The sequence below is a fragment of the Delphinus delphis genome, chromosome 4 (genome assembly GCF_949987515.2).
Source record: "Delphinus delphis chromosome 4, mDelDel1.2, whole genome shotgun sequence".
Lineage (NCBI taxonomy): Eukaryota > Metazoa > Chordata > Mammalia > Artiodactyla > Delphinidae > Delphinus > Delphinus delphis.
The window spans coordinates 64,800,929-64,826,913 of NC_082686.1; the positions used below are offsets into that span (position 1 = coordinate 64,800,929).

The 25,985-nt window shown below is 39.0% G+C and overlaps 1 protein-coding gene and 1 pseudogene across 5 annotated transcripts in view; both read right to left on the minus strand.

Annotated features, from left to right (window-relative positions):
- The window catches only part of IGSF11 (immunoglobulin superfamily member 11), a 138,806-nt gene that overhangs the window by 7,602 nt on the left and 105,219 nt on the right, over positions 1-25,985 (minus strand). For all 5 annotated transcript variants that reach the window (XM_060010686.1, XM_060010685.1, XM_060010689.1 and 2 more), the window contains 2 exons: positions 23,849-24,056; positions 20,954-21,109 (listed from right to left, as the gene is read on the minus strand). In XM_060010686.1, coding sequence (XP_059866669.1) covers positions 20,954-21,109; positions 23,849-24,056 — 364 coding nt within the window. The remainder of the gene's footprint in view (positions 1-20,953; positions 21,110-23,848; positions 24,057-25,985) is intronic.
- Positions 13,924-20,946, minus strand: LOC132424702 (tetratricopeptide repeat protein 19, mitochondrial pseudogene; annotated as a pseudogene).

Sequence of the window (25,985 nt, forward strand, 5' to 3'; positions counted from 1 at the left end):
CATAACCACCATACACACACTTGACTTTCTTGTAAGGTATTTAAAACCACAATATTCTGTGGGATGCATCTGTAGGATATTTCCTAACCTTGCAATCAATGTCCCAATGCTATGAGTATTAAACTAAGCCATCTGTCTAACTCCACCTTCAATACGTTAGCAAATGTCATCATGCAAGAAAACCATAATCTCTGGGCAACTAACCCCACAATTTCACACACTGTGTTGTTGTTTTCCTAAATCCTGAAATTCTAGAAATTTGATCAGCTCACACCAAATCAGTGATTTTGTTGACACTTCCAGAGAGAGAATTTGGGAAATTTTTAACAGCTGATCTAAGCAGCATTCTGGCACGCAGAAAGAGGTAAACTGTAAAGATTCTAAAATAAAATAAAATGACAACTTCAAAGAAAAGGTGAAGTCACTGTTCTTTCCTCCTCAGTGAGGCTGACACACCACGCCGGAGTGAACTCAGAACGTAATCAGAGAATGGGACAGACACATGAGTAAGACAGGTCTAACCAGAAGCAGAAGAGGGCTGCTGAGGTAGTCAAGGCAACAACGCACCTCTGCAGCCAGGACCTGACTGCTCCCTGCCACGGGCACAGGGCCCTTTCTGAAATGAAATGGGCTCATTCCTCAATCTGTCACTTCACTTGGCCTGCTCTGGAGCAGAGTAATTTGTTGAAATGAAGTTAGAGAATAAATATTCTTTAGATCTTCTTTGTTTTAAAGAATAGGGGAAGTTCAACAGTGTGGAACTGCAGTTTGGAAAGCAACAAATTGCATCACACCCCAGTTCACAGCAATACTGTATCCCACACAAGCTGTGTACCTGGACCAGAAGCCCTACAGAATTTAGAGAGAAATAAATATAAGTGCACATTTCCACTTCCATCCTTTCTCCTTAGCTCCAGAACCACTTCTCTGCTGCCTAGTAGACGGTGCACTGGCTAAGAACATGTGTTCTAGACTCAGGCAGCCTGGGGTGGAACCTGCTCTACCACCTGCTAGCTAGGTGGTCATGAATGTGCTACCTCTTCTGCATCTATGTTTTTGATTCCTCGTGTGTGACATAGAACTGCCAACATGCTTCTACATCACAGGCTACTGTGAGGACTGAGTGAGGTAACGCATAGTGCCTGGCAAGGCTTCCACGTTGGAATTCCCTCTTGGCATCACTTGGGAAATTTGTATCTTTTTCAGATTCATAAGAAAAATCAAGAAATTGGGAAAATGTTGAATGTCTCCAAATTCCAATAAATATTAATACTCAGGATTTGAGGTTGAGAGATCAGACTTCCAAAATCAAATTACTCTATATTTTATATGATTTATGCATTTTTATAATAATAATGCATGATCATAATAATAAACAATGAGTCATCTCTTATATAAAAATTTCAGAAGTACTCTGTAGAAGAAAATAATGAATACATGGTTTATTGTTATTTGAACCAATATATTATGACATACTATATATTTCAAAAATATGTAAAAAGTTATCTCAACCAGATACAAACATTTGATGATAAAAAATAGTAAAAATGGGAATATTAACACAAAATAAATGCCAAAATAAAACCTATTTTAAAATTCAAAGATAGTATCACAAATACTTAATTTTTTTTTTTTTTTTTTTGCGGTACGCAGGCCTCTCTCACTGTTGTGGCCTCTCCCATTGCGGAGCACAGGCTCCAGACGCGCAGGCTCAGAGGCCATGGCTCACGGGCCTAGCTGCTCCATGGCACGTGGGATCTTCCTGGACCGGGGCACGAGCCCATGTCCCCCGCAACGGCAGGCGGACTCTCAACCACTGCGCCACCAGGGAAGCCCACAAATACTTAATATTTAAACTCTGTCACTCTAAAAGAAAATTTAAAAACACTATACAGCATTAAGTATCCAACAGTCTTGATCTTTGTTTCATGCCAAATTTTCCAGACATGGAAAGAAAATTTTATTTCCTTTCTGTGTTGATGTTGGTTGAATTAGGATGGAGATGGACAGGGGAGACAGAGAGAACCTGTCCCCATTAAGAGAACATCCTAAGCACCTCTGACGCACACGTGAAGACACACACTGCTTCATATTAGTTCATCTCCTTTATTTAACAGTGAAAATACTCTGCCTTTTTGCCCTGATTTTCATTTTGTCATTGAAATAGGTATTACTTTTGCCAATTCAGATTATGAATCCATTTCTGATTTCATGTCAGTGTATTCTACAGCAACATTTCCATCTACTTCTCTTTGCATTTCTGCTATTATTTTCAAAGAACTGTAATCTACAGCAAATACTCAAACACTAGAAAACACCAGTGGACATTACTGGGCAATATTTGAATAATGCAAGATTTATATCTCCTTGGTATTAATAACACTGCATAGAATCACACATCAAAATACTAAGCTAAGGATTTATTTTACTTTTAAATCTGTTATTTATTGGAATACCACTCATGGCATTTGTATAAAATATAATGGCTCATCACTGGCAACAGATGGGTCAGGAACACACACTTACAACATGGCAACAGCTACAATTAAGACTAACTGATTAGCTTGTGACTACTTTTCTCCTACATATTTCGGTCTAGGTTCCCAGAAATGCTGACTCTGAGCAGTCTTGCTTTTAACTCGACATCAGTAGATTCTTTCAGATCAAGATGTCTCTATGTTGATTGTTAAGATTTAATTATCAAAGGAGAATGGTGCTTAGTGCTCAAGAAACATCACCTGTTACCATTATCATTATTTCAGTCCCCATCTAGAGGTCTCAGAGGACCACTACCTCACTGCTTCCCTCAAGCAAAACTCTAAGTATATCTTCTCTGAGTTAATAGTTACTGTTCATAAGACAGAAAGCTCAGTTAACTTTGACTCTTCTCTGAGTCCCAGTGTATCATCAAGCTCCATGTCTTGTTGATTTCTGCATTCCATCTTTCTCGAATCCCACCCTGCCTCTAACCATTCTCCATCCTGATGAGCAGGTCCTTAGTTCAGGCCCTCTTCATTTCTTTTTTTTTTTTTTTTTGCGGTACGCAGGCCTCTCACTGCTGTGGCCTCTCCCACTGCGGAGCACAGGCTCCGGACGCGCAGGCTCAGCGGCCATGGCTCATGGGCCCAGCCGCTCCGCAGTATGTGGGATCCTCCCGGACCGGGGCACGAACCCGTGTCCCCTGCATTGGCAGGCGGACCCTCAACCACTGCGCCACCAGGGAAGCCCCCTCCTCAGTTCTTGATGGAGCTATTATCAAAGCCTCCCATCTGTGACCTGGCTGCCAATCTCTCATCCTGTTTGCTGAGGCTGTTTCTAAAATGCAGATCTAGGTATCTTCTCTGGCTTTATAAAAAGGCCAGTCAATATCCACAGTCTCAAGGACAACACCCAAATTCTTTGAATGCTATACAATGACTCTCACAATCTGGACCTGAACTTGCCAACCTCCTCTCTGGTCAAACCTTCATGAATCTTTATGTCAGGTCATGAATCTTTATTCACGATCAAAGGTCAAACCTTCGTGAATCTTTAATCATAATTCTTCTCACTTTAAAATGTCAAAATTTTTAGTGTGTGTGGGATCAAGATGGTAGAGTAGGAGGACTGGGCTCATCTCCCTCATGAATACATCAAAGCTGCAACTATATAGAGAACAAATCTCACTGAAATCAACCTGGGGACCAGCAGGATGGCTCTTCTACAACCAAGGCTGTAAAGGAAGATCCACACAGAGTCTGGTAGGAAGGGAGGAGAAGCGATCTGGTTGGGACCCCCACCTCTAGAGGGGGACACAGAAGAGGAGGGGATATCACAGGCTCGAGGATGCTCCCTGGGGAGCGAGGGGTCTGAGCCACATATTAGGCAGCCCAGCCCTGGGGTCCAGCACTAGGAAGACAAGCCCCCTTGGTGGTCTGAAAACCAATGTGGCTTGCTGGAGGGCTGTAAGAAACCAAGACTACACTCTTGAAGAGTACATGCACAGACCTGCTTGCTGCCAGTCGCAGCACAGAAGCAGCAGACTGGAAACTGTGTGGAGCTCTGCCCAGCCTGCCAGGACCACCCTGGCATGCCCTCATCCGGCAATGGCAACCTGCTCCAGCCGCTCTTGTTCCAAATCTGCTCTCCACTAAGGTGGAGGCTGCTGTTGCCAACAAGTGCGCACACACTTTGAGAGAAGAGAACTTGGTCTGACCCCAGCCCTGCCTCTCACCAGAGCAAAGGCAGCCATGGCCAGTGCACGCTTTGGTGCACACTCTCAGAAGGTGAATGGCTAACTCCAGGGCAGAAACAGCCATCCCCTGAGCACGTGTCTCTGCACATACTGGGGAGGGAGCCAGCCCAGCAGTGTGGAACCAACCCCTCTGGCCCCGACCTAGCCTCTAACCCAGGTGCACACACTGGGGAAAAAGTGAAAGCAGCATAGAAGTACAACCCCAAATCCTCAGGTCCTGGCCATACCCCAAACCAAGGTTGAGAATGCCATCACACCTGGGAGAAATCCAATTCCCTCAGAGGTCCTGCTCCACCCCTGATAGGGTGGTGATGGCCACTGAGCACAGAAGAAGCTCCAACTCACACCTGGCTCCAGCTCTAGCCCCTCCATCTCCAGCCCTACCACCCATCAAGGTGGTAGCTGCCAGCACAACCCAGGTGAAGACACAGCCCATTCTCATTTCAGATCCAGTTCTCCCACCAAAGCCCCTGGGCACATGCAGACTGCATAGGGACATTCCCACACAAGGACACACCTTCAAGACTGGGAAAGGTAACTGTTTCACCTAATTTCACAGAGTCAGAGAAAGTTAAAGAAAATAAGAAGAGGAAGGAATATGTTTCAAACAAAAAACAAAAAACCTTGACAAAACCCTAATAAAACAGAGATAAGTAATTTACCTGATAAACAGTTCGAAGCAATGGTAATGAGAATAACAACTGAACTTGGGAAAATAATACATGAACACAGTGAGAACTTTAATAGAGAACTAGAAAACATAAAAAAGAGCCAGACACAGCAGAAGAATATAGTAAGTGAAATGAAAAAATACAGTAGAGGGAATTAACAGCAGATAAAGTGATACAGAAGAATGCACAAGTGATCTGAAAGATAGAATAATGGAAATCACCCAATCAGAACAGCAAAAAGAAAAACAGATCTAAAAAATGAGAATAGTTTAAAGGACCTCGAGGACAACATAAGTGTACTAACATTTGCATTATAGGAGTCCTAGAATGAGAAGAGAGAGAGAGAAAGAAGTAGAAAATGTATTCGATGAAATTATGGTTGAAAACTTCCTGAACTTGAAAAAGGAAACAGATATACAGGTCCAGGAAGCACAGAGAGTCCCAAACAAGATGAACCCAAAGAGACTCACACCAAGAATTAAAATGGCAAAAGTTAAAGATAAAGAGAGAATTTTAAAAGCAGCAAGAGAAAAACCAAGAGTCACATACAAGGGAACCAATATAAAGCTATCAGCTGATTTTTCTGCAGAAACTTTGCAGGCCAGAAGGGAGCGGCATGATATATTCAAAGTGCTGAAAGGGAGAAAACCTACAACCTAGGACACTCTACCCTGCAAGATTATCATTTACAATTGAAAGAGAGATACAAAGCTCCTCAAACAAGCAAAAACTGAGAGATCATCAATACTAAGCTGACCTTACAAGAAGCATTAGAGGGTCTTCTATAAGTAAACAAGGCTACAACAAGAAATAAGAAATTATAGGAAGGGAAAAAAATTATAGGAAGGGAAAAAAAATTATAGGAAGGGAAAAATCAACCAGTTAAGCAAGTGAGCACAAAGGTTAAAAGACAAAAATTGTAAAGTCAACTTTAACTACAATAAACAGTTAAGGGATTGACACAAAGATATAAAATATGACATCAAAGACAGAAAATGTGGGGGAGAGGAATAAAAATGTAGTACTTTTAGAATGTGCTTAAACTTAAGTGACTATCAGTTTAAAACAAGCAAATATAATTATAGGTCAACATATATGAACTCCACGGTAAGAGCAAATCAAAAACCTACAACAGGTACACAAAAACTACAGAGAAAGAAATACAAACATAACACTAAAGAAAATCACCAAACCACAAGGGAAGAGACTAAAAGAAGAAGAACAGGGAAGAACTACAAAAACAACCAGAAAACAAGTAATAAAATGGCAATAAGTACTTACCTATCAATAAGCACTTTAAATGTCAATGGACTAAATGCGCCAGTCAAAAGACATAGGGTGACTGATCAGATAAAACAAACAAGACCCATCTATATGCTGCCTACAAGAGACTCACAGTGCTAAAACCCACATAGACTAAAAGTGGGAGAAAGGAAAAAGATATTCCATGCAAATGGAAACAATAAGAAAGCTGGGGTAGCAACACTCATATCAGACAAAGTAGACTTTAAAATAAAGTCTATAAAAAAAGATAAAAAGGTCATTATATAAAGAAGAGGATATAAAATTCATTAACATATATGCACATAATATAGGAACACCAAAATATATAAAGCAAATGTTAATAGATATAAAGGAAGAAATTGACAATAATACAATAATAGTAAGGGACATTAACACCTCACTTACATCAATGGATAGATCATCCAGACAGAAAATCAATAAAGAAACAGTGGCCTTAAATGACACAGTAGACCAGATGGACTTAATAGATATCTATAGGACATTACATACAAAACAAAAGAATGCATATTCTTTTCAAATGCACATGGAATGTTCTCCAGGATAGATCAATTATTAGGCCACAAAACAAGTCTCAACAAAATTAAGAGGGATATAAATTATATCAAACATATTTTCCAACCATAATTGTATGAAACTAGAAATCAATTATAGGAAGAAAAATAGGAGAAACACAAATACATAGAGACTAAACAACATGTTACCAAAAAACTAATGGGTCAATGAAGAAATCAAAGAGGAAATCAGAAAATACCTTGAGACAAATGAAAATAAAAACACAATTTTCCAAAATTTATGGGATGTAGCAAAAGCAGGTCTACTGGGGTAAGTTTATAGCAATACAGGCCTTCTTCAAGAAACAAGAAAAATCTCAAATAAACAACCTAACCTACCACCTAAAGAAATGAGAGGAAAAAAAAAAACAAAGTCAGAAAAAGGAAGGAAAAGATCAGAGTGGAAATAAATAAAAGAGACCAAAAGAAAAGAAAAGATCAGTGAAACCAAGAGCTAGTTTTTCAAAAAGATAAGCAAAATTAATAAGCTTTTTGCCAGGCTCATTGAGAAAAAAAGAAAGAGGACACAAATAAGCAAAATAAGAAATGAAAGAGAATAAATTACAACTGATATCACAGAAATATAAACAATCAGAGAATACTATGAACAGTTATATGCCAACAAATTGGTCGAACTAGAAGAGATGGATAAATTCCTAGAAACATACAATCTTCCAAGATTGAATCAGGAAGAAATAGATAACCTGAACAAACTGATTACTAGTATTGAAAACGAATCAGTAATTAAAAAAAAAAAAAAAAACCTCCCAACAAAGAAAAGTCCAGGACTAGATAGCTTCACAGGGGAATTCTACCAAACATATACAGAAGAGTTCATACCTATCCATCTTATACTATTCCAAAAATTAAAGAGGAAGGAACACTCCTAAATTCATTCTATGAGGCCACCGTCACCCTGATACCAAAACTAGATAACAATACTACCCTAAAAATTACAGGTCAATATTTCTGAAGAACAAAGATGCAAAAACCCTCAACAAAATATCAGCAAACCAAATTCAACAGTATATAAAAAGAATCATACACCTTGATCAAATGGGATTTATTCCAGGGATGCAAGGATGGTTCAGTATCCACAAATCAGTCAATGTGATATACCACATTAACAAAAGGAAGGATAAAAATCACATGATCATTTACATAGATGCAGAAAAAGCATCTGACGAAATTCAACACCCATTCATGATAAAAAAAACTCTCAACATAGTTGGTATAAAAGAACATATCTCAAAATAATAAAGGCCATTTATGACAAACCCACAGCTAACAACATACTCAATGGAGAAAACCTGAAAGTTTTTCCTCTAAAATCAGAAACAAGACAAGCATGTCCATTCTCGCTATTTCTATTTAACACAACATTGGAAGTCCTAACCGCAGCAATCAGATAATAAAAATTTAAAAAGGGAAGAAGTAAAACTGTCACTATTTGCAGATGACACAATGCTATATATAGAAAGCCCTAAATTCTCCACCAAAAAACTATTAAAACTGATAAATGAATTTAATCAAGTTGCATGATATAATACCAATATACAGAGATCTGCTTCTTTTCTATACATCAATAATAAACTATCAGAAAGGGAATACAAGAAAGAATCCCATTTACAATCATATCAAAAAGAATAAAATACCTAGGAATAAATTTAACCAAGGAGATGAAAGGCCTATACTTAGAGAACTATAACACACTGATGAAGAAAACTGAAGATGATACAAAGATATGGAAAGATATCCTGTGTTCATGGATTGGAAGAACTAATATTGTTAAAATGTCCATACTACCCAAAGCAATCTACAGATTTAATGCAATCCCTATCAAAATACCCATGACATTTTTCACAGAACTAAAACAAATGATCCTAAGATTCATATGGAACTGCCAAAGACCCCTAATATCCAAAGCAATCTTCAGGGGGAAAAAAAAAAAACAAAGCTGGAGGTATAATCCTCCCTGACTTCAGAATATACTACAAAGCTACAGTAATCAAAACAGTATGTTACAAAAAACAGACACATAGATCAATGAAACAGAATAGAGAGTCCAGAAATAAACTCACGCACACACGGGTCAGTTAATCTACAAGAAAGGAGGCAAAAATATACAATGGGAAAAGTCAGTCTCTTCAATGAGTGGTGTTGGGAAAACTGAACAGCTACCTGTAAAAAGATGAAATTAGAACATTTTCTCACACCACATACAAAAATACATTCAAAGTGGATTAAAGACTTAAATGTAAGATTGAAAACTATAAAACTCCTAGAAAAAAACATAGGCAATACACTCTTTCACATAAGTGTTACCAATATTTTTGGACCTGTTTCTTTAGGCAAGGGAAGCAAAAGCAATAATAAACAAATGGAATCTAATTAAGCTTAAAGGCTTTTACAAAGTGAAGGAAACCACATACAAAATGAAAAAAATAACCTACTGAATGGGAGAAGATATTTGAAAATGACATGTCTGGTAATGGATTAATATCCAAGATACATTAACAGTTCATACACCTCAATATCTAAAAAGCAAAGAACCTGGTTAAAAATTGGGCAGAAGACCTGACTAGACATTTTTCCAAAGAAGACGTACAGATGGCCAACAGACATATGAAAATATGTTCAACATTGCTAGTCATCAGGGAAATGCAAATTGAAAGCATAACGAGCTATCACTTCACACTGTCAGAATTGCTACTGTAAAAAAGACAACAAATAATAAATGTTGGCAAGGATATAGAGAAAAGGGAACATACACTGTCAGTGGGAATGTAAATTTTTATACCCACTATGCATAACAGCATGGAGGTTTTTCAAAGAAACTGAAAATAGAACTTCCATATGATCCAGCAATTCCACTGCTGGGTATATATCCAAAGAAAATGAAAACATAAATTCAAAAAGATGTATGCAACCTAATGTTCATAGCAGCATTATTTACAATAGCCAAAATATGGAAGCAACCTGAATGTCCATCAACAGATGAAAGGATAAAGAAGATGTGGCGGGGGGAATACACACACACACACACACACACACACACACAGGAATACTCATCCATAAAAAAGATTGAAATTGTGCCATTTGCAACAACATGGATGGGCCTGGAGGGTATTGTTCAGTGAGGTAAGTCAGACAGAGAAAGACAAAACCTGTATGCTTTCACTTATATATGGAATCTAAAAAATAAAACAAATGAATGAACATAACAAAACAGACTCAGAGATACAGAGAACAAACTAGGGGTTAACAGTGGGGAAAGTGGTTGGTGGAGGGTCAAGGAAGGGGAAGGGAATTAAGAGGTACAAACTACAAGGTATAAAAAAAAATAAGATATAATGATGTAATGTATAACACAGGAAATATAGCCAATATTTTACAATAACTTTAAATGGAGTATAATCTATAAAAATATTGAATCACTACGTTGTATATCTGAAACTAATATAACATTGTAAATCAACTATACTTCAAAAAAAGGTCAAACTTTTATGCTTGTAAGATTTTGCATGCATGGTTCTCTCTATTGATAATAACCACTTTTACCTGGTAAAACATCTACTCATCCCTTAAGATCCTTTTCTTCTCAGGAATTTCATTCCCTATAAAGTCCTTCCTAACCTCTTCAGGGAGAATTAATACTTCTATCATTTTAACTTTATAGCACTATAAACACTTTTATAGCATTAAATACATAGCACTGTAGTTATCTCTTTATATTGGACTCCCCCATTAGACAGTGAACTCTAGAATGGAGATATATCTCTTTATTTTTATATTCCTTTACCTTCCCCAACACTCTACCCTAAAGCAGTTGCACAGAATAAGTGTTGTGTCTGTGTATGTGTACACACACACACACACACACACACACACACACACACTAAAAGAATGGATGAATGTATTAACAAATGAATACAGTTATGATAATCGCTCATATTTAATTTTTTCAGAAGAGGGAGTAATGAACACTGCATAGGACTAGCTTCTTTATGTCTGAGGGCAAAACAAAGGGGAAATCTTATCTTTGGTCAGAATAACATCTCGATGAAGAAGAAATAAGCCCCTGTTTATTGGGCAAATTAAGTGGCTGAAGACTTTTCTGCTCCCCATGAGAGAAAAATGGACACACTCTCACTGGGAAGGGAAACAGAGTGGGAGTTCAAGAAGGAGAATCAAGATTCCTGAGGCTGCCCAGCCTGGCAGGAGAATGGGAGTGCTTTCTATCAGTGGACTTTGGGCAAACCTGGTATCCTCTCTGGGCCTCAGTCTCCTCCCTTGTAACACGATAGTCTTGGACTACAGTGATAGTTAAGATGTTCCATCTATGATCTCCATACCAGGTTCTTCACAGAGTTCTCAAGCAAGCAGGAGAGTTAATCATCCCTTTTCGCTGCACTAAATTATGAAAGGATAAGGACAACAGAAGATCTCTTAGGAACCATGAAGGAAAAATGCATAATTTATTTATAAAGAACATTGAAATAAGCAGTAGAAGGTATGGGATAGGGTGTAAAAGAAAAAGCTGGGTAAATAAAAAACATAAAATATGGTATCAGAAATTAACTTAAGTATATCCATTATCAAAATTAATGTAAATGGACTCAATCAAAGGAAAAATGTTCTCAGATTGTAGACTGGAAACCAAACTAGATCCAGACATACTGTTTACAAGAGATACACCTAAAACATAAAGCATGGAAATCCAAAAGTAAATGAACCATAAAAGAGAAACATAACAGTAAGAATTAACCAAAGAAAGCCACTACAGGGGTTTTAATATCAGTTAAAATAACACAAAAATGCATATTAAGCATAGAGAATCAGTGAGATACAACAACCTATGAGCAACAGAGGCCCAGGATAGGTTAAAAAAAAGAAGGCACAATTGACAAATCCACAATCCTAATATGTGATTTTTAAACAAATCTCTCACATAAAATACTAGCTGAAACAAATAAAATACTGGTAAAGATATAAAGTATTTGAATAATATGATTAACAAATATAAATTTTAAGAAATATATATGTATACATACCCCCATTGTAGCACCTGTAAGTGGACAAAATAGCTCCTACTATTCTCTGCCTTGCTTACTCCATGCCAAACACACTGTCTTCTTTGTCCTAAAACAACTCTGTCTTATTCGTAGTGTTTCAGAGAACAGAAAAAGAGGAAGAACTGCCCAACTCATTTTTTTTTTTTTTTTTTTTTTTTTTTGCGGTAGGCGGGCCTCTCACTGTTGGGGCCTCTCCTGTTGAGGAGCACAGGCTCCGGATGCGCAGGCCCAGCAGCCATGGCTCACGGGCCCAGCCGCTCCGCGGCATGTGGGATCTTCCTGGACCGGGGCACGAACCCGTGTCCCCTGCATCGGCAGGCAGACTCTCAACCACTGCGCCACCAGGGAAGCCCTGCCCAACTCATTTTATCATCTGATACTAAAGCTCAACCAAGGATAACACAAGACAGAAAAATATGGGCCATTCTCACTTATGATCACAGATGAGAAAGTTCTATTAAAATATTAGCATATTGGGCTCCCCTGGTGGTGCAGTGGTTGAAAGTTCGCCTACCGATGCAGGGGACACAGGTTTGTGCCCCGGTCCGGGAAGATCCCACATGCCGCGGAGCGGCTGGGCCCGTGAGCCATGGCCGCTGAGCCTGCACGTCTGGAGCCTGTGCTCCACAACAGGAGAGGCCACAACAGTGAGAGGCCCGCGTACCGCAAAAAAAAAAAAAAAAAAAAAAAAAAAAAAAATTGGCATACTGTGTATTAGCAATTTATTAAAAACTAATCACAAACAGACTTTATTCCAGAAATGCAAGGGTGTTTCAATGTTTGAAAAATCTATTAATTTAATTCACTTGTTGACATTTGGGGCTGGATAATTCTTTATTGTGGGGGCTGACCTGTGCATATACGATGTTCAGCAGCATCCCTGGCCTCTACCTACTAGCTGCCAGTAGCACCTTCCTCCCAGCTGTGACAACCGAAAATGTCTCCAGACACTGCCAAATTAAACTGTCCCCGGTTGAGAACCCACTGATGCAGAGGCTGATGAACTGTCTCATGCATTATGTTTCCACTTAATGGGACCTGGGCCAACTATACAGGCCTAATGAAACACTGCCCAGACTGCTATATTTTGCTTCAGATAATATCCATCAAACATAGTTTTCACTTATTTTAGAATTCAAAGTTTTATATACCAAAAGAACAATGCTAAATCCACTGTATTATTCCTCTGTATAAAATCAAAGTATACCTCCACAGGATGCTGGTTCTAAATTTACTCAATATCTAGTATCCACATGTAAACTATATGAGGACAACTTTTTGGTAACTTTTATTGCAACATAATTTTATTTTATTTTATTTTATTTATTTATTTTATTGCAGAGTGTCTAGTTTATTATGAAAGGGTTCTCCCAGTATGTACATAGGAACCCAAACTTCAGTTTATCCTGCCCACCCCCACCCCCCGCAAAGGCATATCAGCAACAACAGGGATCCTTCATGGTACCTAGAAGAACTGCAGAACTGCTGGGGTGAAAACATCATCGATGCCCCCTGTGTTGTGTACTTTACACACTCTGAGGCAGTGTGATAAAGCTCTCAACATAGCAGCCTATCCAGGCAAGGTCATCCACCAAATGCATTCTCCCAGGGCTAAGAGACAATCTCACTACACACGAAGATACTAAGACCCAAACTCCAAAAGCCAGAGCTAGGGTCCAGGGCACTGGTTCTTCTACAGCACCAGTAGGACACATCAGAGTGACTGGGAAGCTTTCAACACTACACCTATAGGGCCCCACTCGGAGTCAGAGGGTTTGGGGACACCTGTGACTGGATGCAGAGGAGTGAATGCTCAGAGGGCAGGGATGCAGGAGGTCGTCATTCCTTGCCCTCCTTTTTTCATAGTTGTATATAACCAGATACATACAAAAACATACAGTTCACTTTTATTTATAATCAAATGGGCACTATACTTTCAAGTGCCTAATCCCACTTTAAAACTTCATGCTGGATGCTGGTGGCAGGCCAAGATATTACTTTTGTATGCATTAAATCCCACACTGGGCTTCAGGAGATAGATGATAAGAGCAAATAACTCACTGTCATCCCCCTTTGCCATGAGACCGGTAGCTCTGGTCTGCCAGGTATTGATAAAATAAGAGAAGGCAGCAAATCGGTGGACAGAAATCTTATGGGAGAGACGCCTGGCTGAAATACCAGACTCTACCCCAGAGGGAAACTGGCGTCTCTTAATCTAGAGCTATACTCGGACCAGCATGGACAGCACCTAACCAACCATGTTACAATGGAAAGCAACAACTGACACCTGTCCTTAGAAGCAGTATCAGGTGGGAGTCAAAGTTTTCTTTGCACAACAGAAGTGACCGTGTATACAGTGTATACAGCTTGTCCTCCACCAAGGCTAAGTTGAGGGGACTTGAGTATCAAGGACAAAGGATTTAAGCCAATGATTATGGTGCCGCTGGGACTGGAATAAGAGGTGTTACTAGGCGTTCCCTACAACAAAAAGGGGTCTAGAGCTTGGTAAGGCTACAACAAAGGTCTCCTTTTTCTTGACATCTCAGCCAGCTCTTCCCTGATGTGCTGCGCAGAAACCTCATCTCTTTTCAGCTTTGCTTGCTTCAGTGCTTCCTAGTAGATCTCTTCCGCTTGTGCATATCATGCTCTGTGCATCAGGGCTGCAGCCAGATTACTGAGCAGCACTTGGAGCTCAGGGTGCTCCACCTGTCTCGCCAGGTCTGACGCCCTCTGTGCGTGAACACAGGCCTCATCAGAGCGGCCCTGTGCATCCAGGGTGGTAGCCTGGTCACTCAGCAGCACGATGGTCTGTGGGTGTCTTTCTCCTAGTATTTCTTCAGAGATCTGTAAAGCTTCTTCATACATCCTTTGTGCCTGTGATGGCTGCTTGGAGAACAGAAGGTAGCGGGCATAGGTGTCTAGGCACATGCCCAAGAGGAGATGGGCGTTGGCTTTCTCTTACACTGACAAAGTGTCTTCTGATAATTCGTTTTCTCTTTCAATTTTTTCCTCTAGAGCTGAAATGCAGAATTATAGCCAGCAAGAACCAATTCCTGTCTATTCTGAGCAGTATAAATAGTGGCCAGCTTTAGAGAGATTTCTATTATTGCATTGTCTTCCTGTTGCATGGCCCCTCCAAGCAAGTAACTCATTGTTGCTCTAAAAAGTTTTTCCGCATTTTCAAGCTGACCCCGTAAAAATGATAAGCTGGCCATCAAATCATAAATGTAAGCGATGGCCGTCTTGTTATCACTCTTATAGGCAAGATGAAGAGCATCATGCAAAATTAGTTTCGCCTCTTCTGGCTCATCTTTCATGATGCACAACTGCCAGCCGCAGCAGTTGTGAAACTGAAATTTTTTGTTCTAGTTCTGTGAAAAATGCCATTGGTAGTTTGATAGGGATTGCACTGAATCTGTAGATTGCTTTGGGTAGTACAGTCATTTTCACAATGACTTGGATTCTTCCAATACAAGAATGTGGTGTATCTCTCCATCTGTTTGTATAATCTTTAATTTCTTTCATCAGTGTCATAGATTTCTGCACACAAGTCTTTTGTCTCCTTAGGTAGGTTTATTCCTAGGTATTTTATTCTTTTTGTTGCAATGCTAAATGGGAGTGTTTCCTTAATTGCTCTTTCAGATTTTTCATCATTAGTGTATAGGAATGCAAGAGATTTCTGCATTAATTTTGTATCCTGCTACTTTACCAAATTCGTTGATTAGCTCTAGTAGTTTTCTGGTAGCATCTTTAGGAGTCTCTATGTATAGTATCATGTCATCTGCAAACAGTGACAGCTTTACTTCTTCTTTCCCAATTTGGATTCCTTTTATTTCTTTTTCTTCTCTGATTGCTGTGGCTAAAACTTCCAAAACTATGTTGAATAATAGTGGTGAGAGTGGACAACCTTGTCTTTTTCCTGATCTTAGAGGAAATGCTTTCAGTTTTTCACCATTCAGAATGATGTTGGCTGTGGGTTTGTCATATATGGCCTTTATTATGTTGAGGCAAGTTCCCTCTATGCCTACTTTCTGGAGAGTTTTTATCATAAATGGGTGCTGAATTTTGTCGAAAGCATTTTCTGCATCTATTGAGATGATCATACGGTTCATATCCTTCTATTTGTTAATATGGTGTATCACATTGATTGATTTGCATATATTGAAGAATCCTTGCATTCCTGGGATAAACCCCACTTGATCATAGTGTATGATCCTTTTAATGTGTTGTTGGATTCTGTTTGCTAGTATTTTGTTGAGGATTTTTACATCTATGTTCATCAGTGATATTGGCCTGTAGTTTTCTTCCTTTGTGACATCTTTGTCTGGTTTTGGTATCAGGGTGATGCTGGCCTCAAAGAATGAGTTTGGGAGTGTTCCTCCTTCTGCTATATTCTGGAAGAGTTTGAGAGGATGGGTGTTAGCTCTTCTCTAAATGTTAGATAGAATTCACCTGTGAAGCCATGTGGTCCTGGACTTTTGTTTGTTGGAAGATTTTTAACCAAGTCTCAATTTCAGTGCTTGTGATTGGTCTGTTTATATTTTCTATTTCTTCCTAGTTCAGTCTCAGATGGATGTGCTTTTATAAGAATTTGTCCATTTCCTCCAGGTTGTCCATTTTATTGGCATATAGTTGCTTGTAGTAATCTCTCATGATCCTTGTATTTCTGCAGTGTCGGTTGTTACTTCCCCTTTTTCATTTCTAACTCTATTGATTTGAGTCTTCTCCAGTTTTTTCTTGATGAGTCTGGCTTATGGTTATCAATTTTGTTTATCTTCTCAAAGAACAAGCTTTTAATTTTATTGATCGTTGCTATCGTTTCCTTGATTTCTTTTTCATTTATTTCTGATCTGATCTTCATGATTTCTCTCCTTCTGCTAACTTTGGGTTTTTTTGTCATTCTTTCTCTGATTGCTTTAGGTGCAAGGTTAGGTTGTTTATTTGAGATGTTTCTTGTTTCTTAAGGTAGGATTGTATTGCTATAAAGTTCCCTCTTAAAACTGCTTTTGCTGCATCCCATAGGTTTTGGGTCATCGTGTTTTCCTTGTCATTTGTTTCTAGGTATTTTTTGATTTCCTCTTTGATTTCTTCAGTGATCTCTTGGTTATTAAGTAGTGTATTGTTTAGCCTCCATATGTTTGTATTTTTTACAGATTTTTTTCCTGTAACTGATATCTAGTCTCATAGCGTTGTGGTCAGAAAAGATACTTGATACGATTTCAATTTTCTTAAATTTACTAAGGGTTGATTTGTGACCCAAGATATGATCTATCCTGGAGAATGTTCCATCAGCATTTGAGAAGAAAGTGTATTCTGTTGTTTTTGGATGGGATGTCCTATAAATATCAACTAAGTCCATCTTGTTTAATGTATCATTTAAAGCTTGTGTTTCCTTATTTATTTTCATTTTGGATGATCTGTCCATTGGTGAAAGTGGGGTGTTAAAGTCCCCTACCATGATTGTGTTACTGTCGATTTCCCCTTTTATGGCTGTTAGCATTTGCCTTATGTATTGAGGTGCTCCTATGTTGGGTGCATAAATATTTATAATTGTTATATCTTCTTCTTGGATTGATCCCTTGAACATTATGTAGTGTCCTTCTTTGTCTCTTGTAATTGTCTTTGCTTTAAAGTCTATTTTGTCTGATATGAGAATTGCTATTCCAGCTTTCTTTTGATTTCCATTTGCATCGAATATCTTTTTCCATCCCCTCACTTTCAGTCTGTATGTGTCCATAGGTCTTAAGTGGGTCTGTCGTAGACAGCATATATATGGGTCTTGTTTTTGTATCCATTCAGCCAGTCTATGTCTTTTGGTTGCAGCATTTAATCCATTTACATTTAAGGTAGTTATTGATATGTATGTTCCTATTACCATTTTCTTAATTGCTTTGGGTTTGTTTTTGTAGGTCTTTTTCTTCTCTTGTGTTTCGTGCCTAGAGAAGTTCCTTTAGCATTTGTTGTAAAGCTGGTTTGGTGGTGCTGAATTCTCTTAGCTTTTGCTTGTCTGTAAAGGTTTTAATTTCTCTGTCGAATCTGAATGAGATCGTTGCTGAGTAGAGTAATCTTGGTTGTAGGTTTTTCCCTTTCAACACTTTAAATACATCCTGTCACTCCCTTCTGGCTTGCAGAGTTTCTGCTGAAAGATCAGCTGTTAACCTTATGGGGATTCCCTTGTGTGTTATTTGCTGTTTTTCCCTTGTTGCTTTTAATGTTTTCTCTTTGTGTTTAATTTTTGATAGTTTGATTAATATGTGTCTTGGCGTGTTTCTCCTTGGATTTATCTGGTATGGGACTCTCTGTGCTTCCTGGACTTGATTGACTATTTCCTTTCCCATATTAGGGAAGTGTTAAACTATAATCTTCAAATATTTTCTCAGTCCCTTTCTTTTTCTCTTCTTCTTCTGGGACCCCTATAATTCGAATGTTGATGCGTTTAATGTTGTCCCAGAGGTCTCTGAGACTGTCCTCAATTCTTTTCATTCTTTTTTCTTTATTCTGCTCTGCAGTAGTTATTTCCATTATTTTATCTTCCAGGTCACTTATCCATTCTTCTGCCTCAGTTATTCTGCTATTTATTCCTTCTAGAGAATTTTTAATATTATTTATTGTGTTGTTCATCATTGTTTGTTTGCTCTTTAGTTCTTCTAGGTCCTTGTTAAACGTTTCCTGTATTTTCTCTATTCTATTTTCAAGAGTTTGAATCATCTTTACTATCATTACTCTGAATTCTTTTTCAGGTGACTGCCTATTTCCTCTTCCTTTGTTTGGTCAGGTGGGTTTATACCTTGCTCCTTCATCTGCTGTGTGTTTCTCTGTCTTCTCATTTTGCTTAACTTGCTGTGTTTGGGGTCTCCTTTTCGCAGGCTGCAGGTTCGTAGTTCCCATTGTTTTTGGTGTCTGCCCCCAGTGGCTAAAGTTGGTTCAGGGGGTTGTGTAGGCTTCCTGGTGGAGGGAACTAGTGCCTGTGTTCTGGTGGATGAGGCTGGATCTTGTCTTTCTCATGGGCAGGACCGTGTCCGGTGGTGTGTTTTGCGGTGTCTGTGACCTTATTATGATTTTAGGCAGCCTCTCTGCTAATGGGTGGGGCTGTGTTCTAGTCTTGTTAGTTGTCTGGCAAGGGGTGTCCAGCACTGGAGCTTGCTGGTTGTTGAGAGGAGCTGGGTCTTAGCGTTGAGATGGAGATCCCTGGGAGAGCTTTCGCTGTGTGATATTACGTGGAAAAGGGAGGTCTCTGGTGGACCAATGTCCTGAACTCAGCTTTCCCACCTCAGAGGCACAGGCGTGACATCCGGCCAGAGCACCAGGACTCTGTCAGTCACACGGCTTTTGGGAAGTCTGAGGTCTTTTGCCAGCGTTCAGTAGGTGTTCTGTAGGAGTTGTTCCACATGTAGTTGTATTTCTGATGTATTTGTGTGGAGGAAGGTGATCTCCACCTCTTACTCCTCCGCCATCTTGAAGGTCTCTCCAACAAAACTGATAGTGTGACTTGTTCAGGTATGTTGTTCATTCTGTGGCTTCCATTGTGCAGGTCCAGAGTCAGTCATTTGTTAGCAACACATACATATCTTCAAAGGCAATGCTGCTCCAGAGACCAGTGCAAAGCAGTCACTGGTCGTCCAGACCTCGTGTCAGGGAGGCTGGTCTGCTTGTCCTGGAGCTTCGGCCTGAGAGGCAGGCATCCGATGTAGCACTTAGCTAGATTTGCTGCCTGGTGGGCACCGTCTCTGACTTTCTCTCCCTGCCTGGCTCTCACTGGGGCGCCATCTTTTTTTTTAAATCATAGAATCTTAATGCTGATACAGAGGAACTTGGAGATGATATTGTTAAATCGCCTTATTTTACAACAAGGCAACAAAGAGGTGAACTGTCACAGAAATAGTTACTGGAAAATCTAGAACTTGAATATAGTTTTCAGGATTTCAAGACAAGAGCTAATTTAAACATGCCACTTACAATGGTAATATTAACAGATTAGTCCACCAAAAAAAAACACAAAAAACTATTTAGCCCACAGTATGGCTAAAACATCTAGCAATGAAAAATCAGTAGGCAACAACAGCATTGCAGTAATCACTATTAGAGTAACCCAAAAGTTATTATGTTGAAAAGAAGTTTTTAAAAATAATACTGGGCTAAGTTAACTAAAAAGTGATGGGAAGGTCTATTAATAATTTCTGTGGGGATTCTTAAAGGAAACTTAAAAGTTCTTAAGAGGCTGGTGATCCTGGTTCTTTAATGTCTAACTTCACCATACAACTTAGGACTTTCCTTTCCATGACAGGTCTATACCAAAAATATGATTCAAACTTATCAGGCATAAATAAGTTTGTTGGGGACCTCTCCATTAACTGCCAATTCCTTAAGTTAAGATTTGTAAATCTGCCCTGAGAATGCTAGAAGAGACATGCTCTGTATTAGAGATCATGCAACACACAAGACTGCTAAATTTTATTCTCTTGAAATAGAAATTACATATATAATTCTGTAATTTCCCTCATTTCATAAATTTTCCTCAATTTTTCAAGGGTGTTTCCTTTAATATCAATTTAAGCAGCTGGATTTACATGCAGAAAACCATTGGTGATACTCATGCCTCCTCCATCTTTACTTGTCTGGTGTGATCAACTCCTAGATCTCCCATGATCTGAGGCCTTTTCCTGTTCTCTTTCCCATCTTCCTCCTCTAATTAGACTTGAGGCTGAAAACAGGATGATTAACCCTCTCATGACCATGTTGATGTTTCTCATACTAAATTAGGCAGTTTTTTCTGAAGTAGGAAGTAGATTCTCAGTTATAAACTTCAAGGATTTTCTTACAGTTAACAATTCAAGGAAACTACCGATTAGCTATTTTAAGTCTTCACTACAAAGAGACAGACTTTCCATATATAGTTACCACTGGATAAGATATATTTCATAAAGGCAGCATTGAGAAGATGAAAGGAGATACTTTAATTCTCTTTAAAGTCAAAAACACAAAACGATCCAGATAGCTTTTTCAGCAGTTACAAATAGAGTGTGTTATTTTTCAAACTCTATTAAATTACTTTGTGAGCCTGCGAGTCAGAATTTTCCATGATAATGAATTAAATGGGCGAAGCAACACCGTACATACCCTGAGTGGCTGTTGGGGGTAGTTGGAGGCTACTGTCTAGCTTCTCCCAAAGGTAAGTTGGTCGAGGAGTGCCTTCCTCTGAGCTACAGAGCAGGATGACATCGCTGCCAATATCCTGGGGTCCTTGTATTTGGCAGTGTGGGGCAGAAGGAGGAACTATAATAGGAAGGGTAAGCAATAAAGAATACATTTACCATGAGTCAAGTGATGACAGAGGAGACATCAACGTTCAGTACTAGAACCTCAGGTAACACTGTTTTGGGGACACATATCAGAAGACTACCTCATGAGCAAAGCCAGTGAATGGTATGTATGATGCACAAGTTTGGCCATAGGTGCAGGGCCTACAACTTCAGGTGGCAGGGAGCAAATATGTATAAGGGGCAACACCCTCTGATTATATTTTTAAGATACCTTATGGCTTTAGTTTCACTCTTCTTCCTCCAAAGAAGTATTCGAAGAATTCTTAAGATCCTTCATGTCAACATATTGCTTTTAAAAGCATTACTGAATACACACATGTTCAGAGCAGCATTATTCACAATAGCTGAAAGGTGGAAACAACCCAAGTGTCCATAGAGGGATGGAAGGATAAACAAAATATAGTGTATACATACAATGGAATATTATTTAACCTTGATAAGGAAACTCTGACACATGCTACAACATGGATGAACCTTGAGAACATGCTAAGTGAAATAATTCAGTTATAAGAAGACAAATAATGTATGATTCCACTTATATGCAGCACCTAGGGTACTCAAATTCATAGAAAAAGAAAATAGAACAGTGGTTTCCAGCTGCTGAGCTGAGGGAGAAATGTCATTTAATGAGCAGAATTTTATTTTTGTAAGTTGAAGAAAGTTCCGGAGATTGGTTGCACAACAATGTGAATATACTAAATTGTTCACTTAAAAATTGGCTAAGATGGTAAATTTTGTTATATTTTACCACAATTAAAAATTTTTAATTGATGAAAGAGCCCCCTTGTAAAGAAGATATCTCAAGGAACAGCATCCATTTACCCTGCCGGCTACTCTCGGCTAAGACCACCTTACCATAGTTCTTTGTTACTTTACAAACAAAACCAGACACACCAACAGTATATCAACTTCCGTTTTATGGTGGGAGGAGTCAGAGCAAGGTTCAAGTATATCTAGTACTTGATAGTAATGCAATGACATTTTATAATCATTAATACAGATAAGGATACAAAGGATGTGAAACAAAAAAATTACAAAAAACAAAAGAATACTAAAGGAAGAAGGTGATAGTTTATAGTGAAAAAGCAAGCAAATAAAAATATAAACTAAGCCCATGGCTTGGATTCTCATATTTGATAATGCATACAGTAGAGTTTAAATACAAGTGATGATGCACTTGTAATGCTAATGACTTTTTAATAAATGTGTTCAACCTTGCAAAAATGAATGAATGAGTGGAAAATGAATGCACTACACACAGGAACCAGCAAAGAAAATGGGTGGGGGAAGAGAGAACAATGAAAGGGTTAGGTAGAAAGACTGAAAAATCTCAGGGAATCTTAACTGCTGTGATGGGATAAACCAATCTCAATTTACTGCTTTAAACATTGACATCATGGGGCTATGAGGGGAAAGCCAAAATAATTATTTGAAGGTAGTACTAACTATAAGATAAATTACAGGGTTTTTTTCTTCCTTTAAAAAATGAAAAAATAAATGTGGATCATGTGGGAAGCTCACTACCTGAACTACAGGTGTAAGCGTCAAAATAATGTTAAATTCCAACAGTACTCTTTATTCAGTACTCAGAGTGCTTTAAAGTCTATATAATTTTAATATACTTGAATGAATAATAGTTCTAGGACAGAAATCTCCCACTTGTCCTTGGTTTTCTTATTCTGTTTGAAGACTGGGAGAACAAGGCGCCAGGGCTATAGCATTTTCTTGCCCAAAGAAGGAAAACGGCAAGAACCCCCAACACTGGTATCTTCAAGTGACTCAACAGTGGAAGGGAAAAGGGGGAGAATGTACCAAGGAATCCTGGAGTCGATTCTGAGACTTCAGTAGGATGGAGGACAGTCCAGAGCATCAGGCTTCTCTAAGCACTTCTCATCCTCCCCAGATGAGCTGAATTTAGCCACTTCTACCACAAGTACCCATTTAGGAGGCAGCGCTTTATTTCAGAAGCAGCACAAGTGAGAAATAAAATGTGGTCAGAATGAATTTAATTTAGCATGAGATAGTCTATCTGTATGGTGTAATAGAAAGAATACTGGTTTGAGTACAGAGACCAAAATTTTAAGCTAAACTTTATTGTTGTTCATGGTCTATAAAACCTTGGGAAAGACTCTAAATCTATTTGATCTCGGTATTAAGACCCAATTGATCATATAATTTCTCGTTCAAACAAGGATACTTTTGAGAGTAAAAGGAAGTATTATTAAAATTCTTCCAGGACAAGAGGCAAAAGCTTAGAACTGTCAGGGGCCTACTCAGCATTACATAGATATGAAGTAGTAGTAAATTTATTCTCACGTGTGCTAAAACCCCTGCTCCCTGCTTATAATCAATTGTTCTTGATTTAATTTGCTCTCAACAATAAGTCCTATCCTAGAAAAGCTTAGGAAAAGTGAGAGGCCACTTTTGATGGTATTTTATACCACCTTTCTCCACCTTGAGGAAAAGTCATTTAACAAGTAAGCTTTCGAGAGCCACCTGAAATGGAGTAATGGGTGGGGAGACTATGTGGAAGAAGCATGGAGAAGCAGAGTCCAGATGGAGCTGAAAGGAGAGAGGACAGGAAAAGGACACAAGCAGAAAGAGAGTACAGAAAAACTGGCAGAAGTAAATATGCTTGAGAGTAAATTTGTAAGTAAAGCCAAGGTAGCTGCAACATTTTCCTGTCACTCACCTAAAACTGTGAGACCGGTGACCCCAATATTCCTGCCCCCTCTATCTGGAAGGTTGTTAACCAAACACTGGTAGGTGCCTGTATCTGATAGCTGGGTGTTGTTAATGAAGATAGAGACATTGGTGGCTGGCATGGTGCCTATAAATCCTACCCTACCATGGAACCGGGGGGCACCATCAAACATCTGTCCACTTTGATACAGAATGACCTGCAAAGGAAAGCGAAAGAAATAAATTGGCCACTGCATCTCCTTCTAGACACATAACAATAACTATCTAGTAAACAGCAGACTATACCAAACATTGGAAAATTATATTTCTAATATTAGAGCTGTCACCAACTTTTTTTTTTTTTTTTTTTGCAGTTCGCAGGCCTCTCACTGTTGTGACCTCTCCCATTGCGGAGCACAGGCTCCGGACGCGCAGGCTCAGCAGCCATGGCTTACGGGCCTAGCCGCTCCGCGGCATGTGGGATCTTCCTGGACTGGGGCATGAACCCGTGTCCCCTGCATCGGCAGGCAGACTCTCAACCACTGCACCACCAGGGAAGCCCCACCAACTTTTTTTTTTTAATTATTTGTTGGGCTTTCTTTTTCATTTTATTTTATTTTATTTTATTTTATTTTATTTTATTTTATTAACATCTCTATTGGGTATAATTGCTTTACAATGTTCTGTTAGTTTCTGCTGCATGACAAAGTGGATCAGCTATATGTATACATATATCCCCATATCCCCTCCCTCCCACCCTCCGTATCCCACCCCTCTAGGTCACCAACTCTGTACTACAGCACCTATCTGTAGATATCAGGGATTCTAAATTCTTACATACCAAACTGGAATAACATCGTATCCTTACCTAACTCAACAGAATATAGAAAGTGCATTTTATGATACCTTACTATTAGTTCATAGATACTTTTACCAGTGCAAAAATTAATTCCAGAAAAAATGTTAAAAGAAATTAACACTGCCATTCTCATGCTTACTAGGTCACAAAATGATAGCTCACAGTTATAGACTGAATATAAGTGAATGCCATGAAAGGGAAGAAGAGTTATGAGTCCATGATTGCTTACCTATGTCAATTTCCTTACCAAAGTTAACTCTTCATGGGAGAGGACTCAGAGTGGTACTGCAAAAAGCCCTTTGGGCTGAGAGTGAGGTACCTGGTTTTATCTTATGTCTACCTTAAATGTCTGGCAGATTGTGGTCAAGTCTTTTCTTGCCTCTATCAAGTCTTTTCTTGCCTCTATCACTGACTCCTAAAATGATGAATCTGAACAAAATGATCTCAAAGGCTCAGTCTAATTATTAAAGTTCCATGGATTAAGGAAATAGAAGAGGTTACTATTAAATGTATCAATTTAAATTTCCTATCAGAAAACTTAGCTTATCAAATATTTTTAGGTAGTGAAAAGCTTACTGATGCCGAAAAGCTTCATAACAGAAATAAGTTAATTTTGGGAATGAAGGTATAGTCATGTTCACAATTCACTAATTTTCCGAGGATTATTTTCTGCAGTATCGCATATTATGGGATCTTTTACCTATAACTGATACACCTTATTAGACAGTAGCTTCTATTTTCATGTACCCTAATTTATTTGAGAATCTTGGAAGAGATCTAGTGTGCCTGGCTTTGTTTATTTTAAAATACTTGTGCAATTAACCAAAAAAATCAAGTACTACTACCTAATGTTACTTCCTTAATATTATCACTATATTTATTTATTTTTAATTAATTAATTTTTATTTTTGGCTGCATTGGGTCTTCGTTGCTGTGCGTGGGCTTTCTCTAGTTGTGGCGAACGGGGGCTATTCTTCATTGTGGTGCACGGGCTTCTCATTGCGGTGGCTTCTCTTGTTGCGGAGCATGGGCTCTAGGCGCGCAGGCTTCAGTAGTTGTGGCTCGTGGGCTCTAGAGTGCAGGCTCAGTAGTTGTGGTGCACGGGCTTCTCAATGTGGTGGCTTCTCTTGTTGCAGAGCGTGGGCTCTAGGCGCATGGGCTTCAGTAGTTGTGGCACGTAGGCTCAGTAGTTGTGGCGCAGGGGCTTAGCTGCTCTGCAGCAGGTGGGATCTTCCCAGACCAGTGCTTGAACCCTGGCAGGTGGATTCTTAACCACTGTGCCACGAGG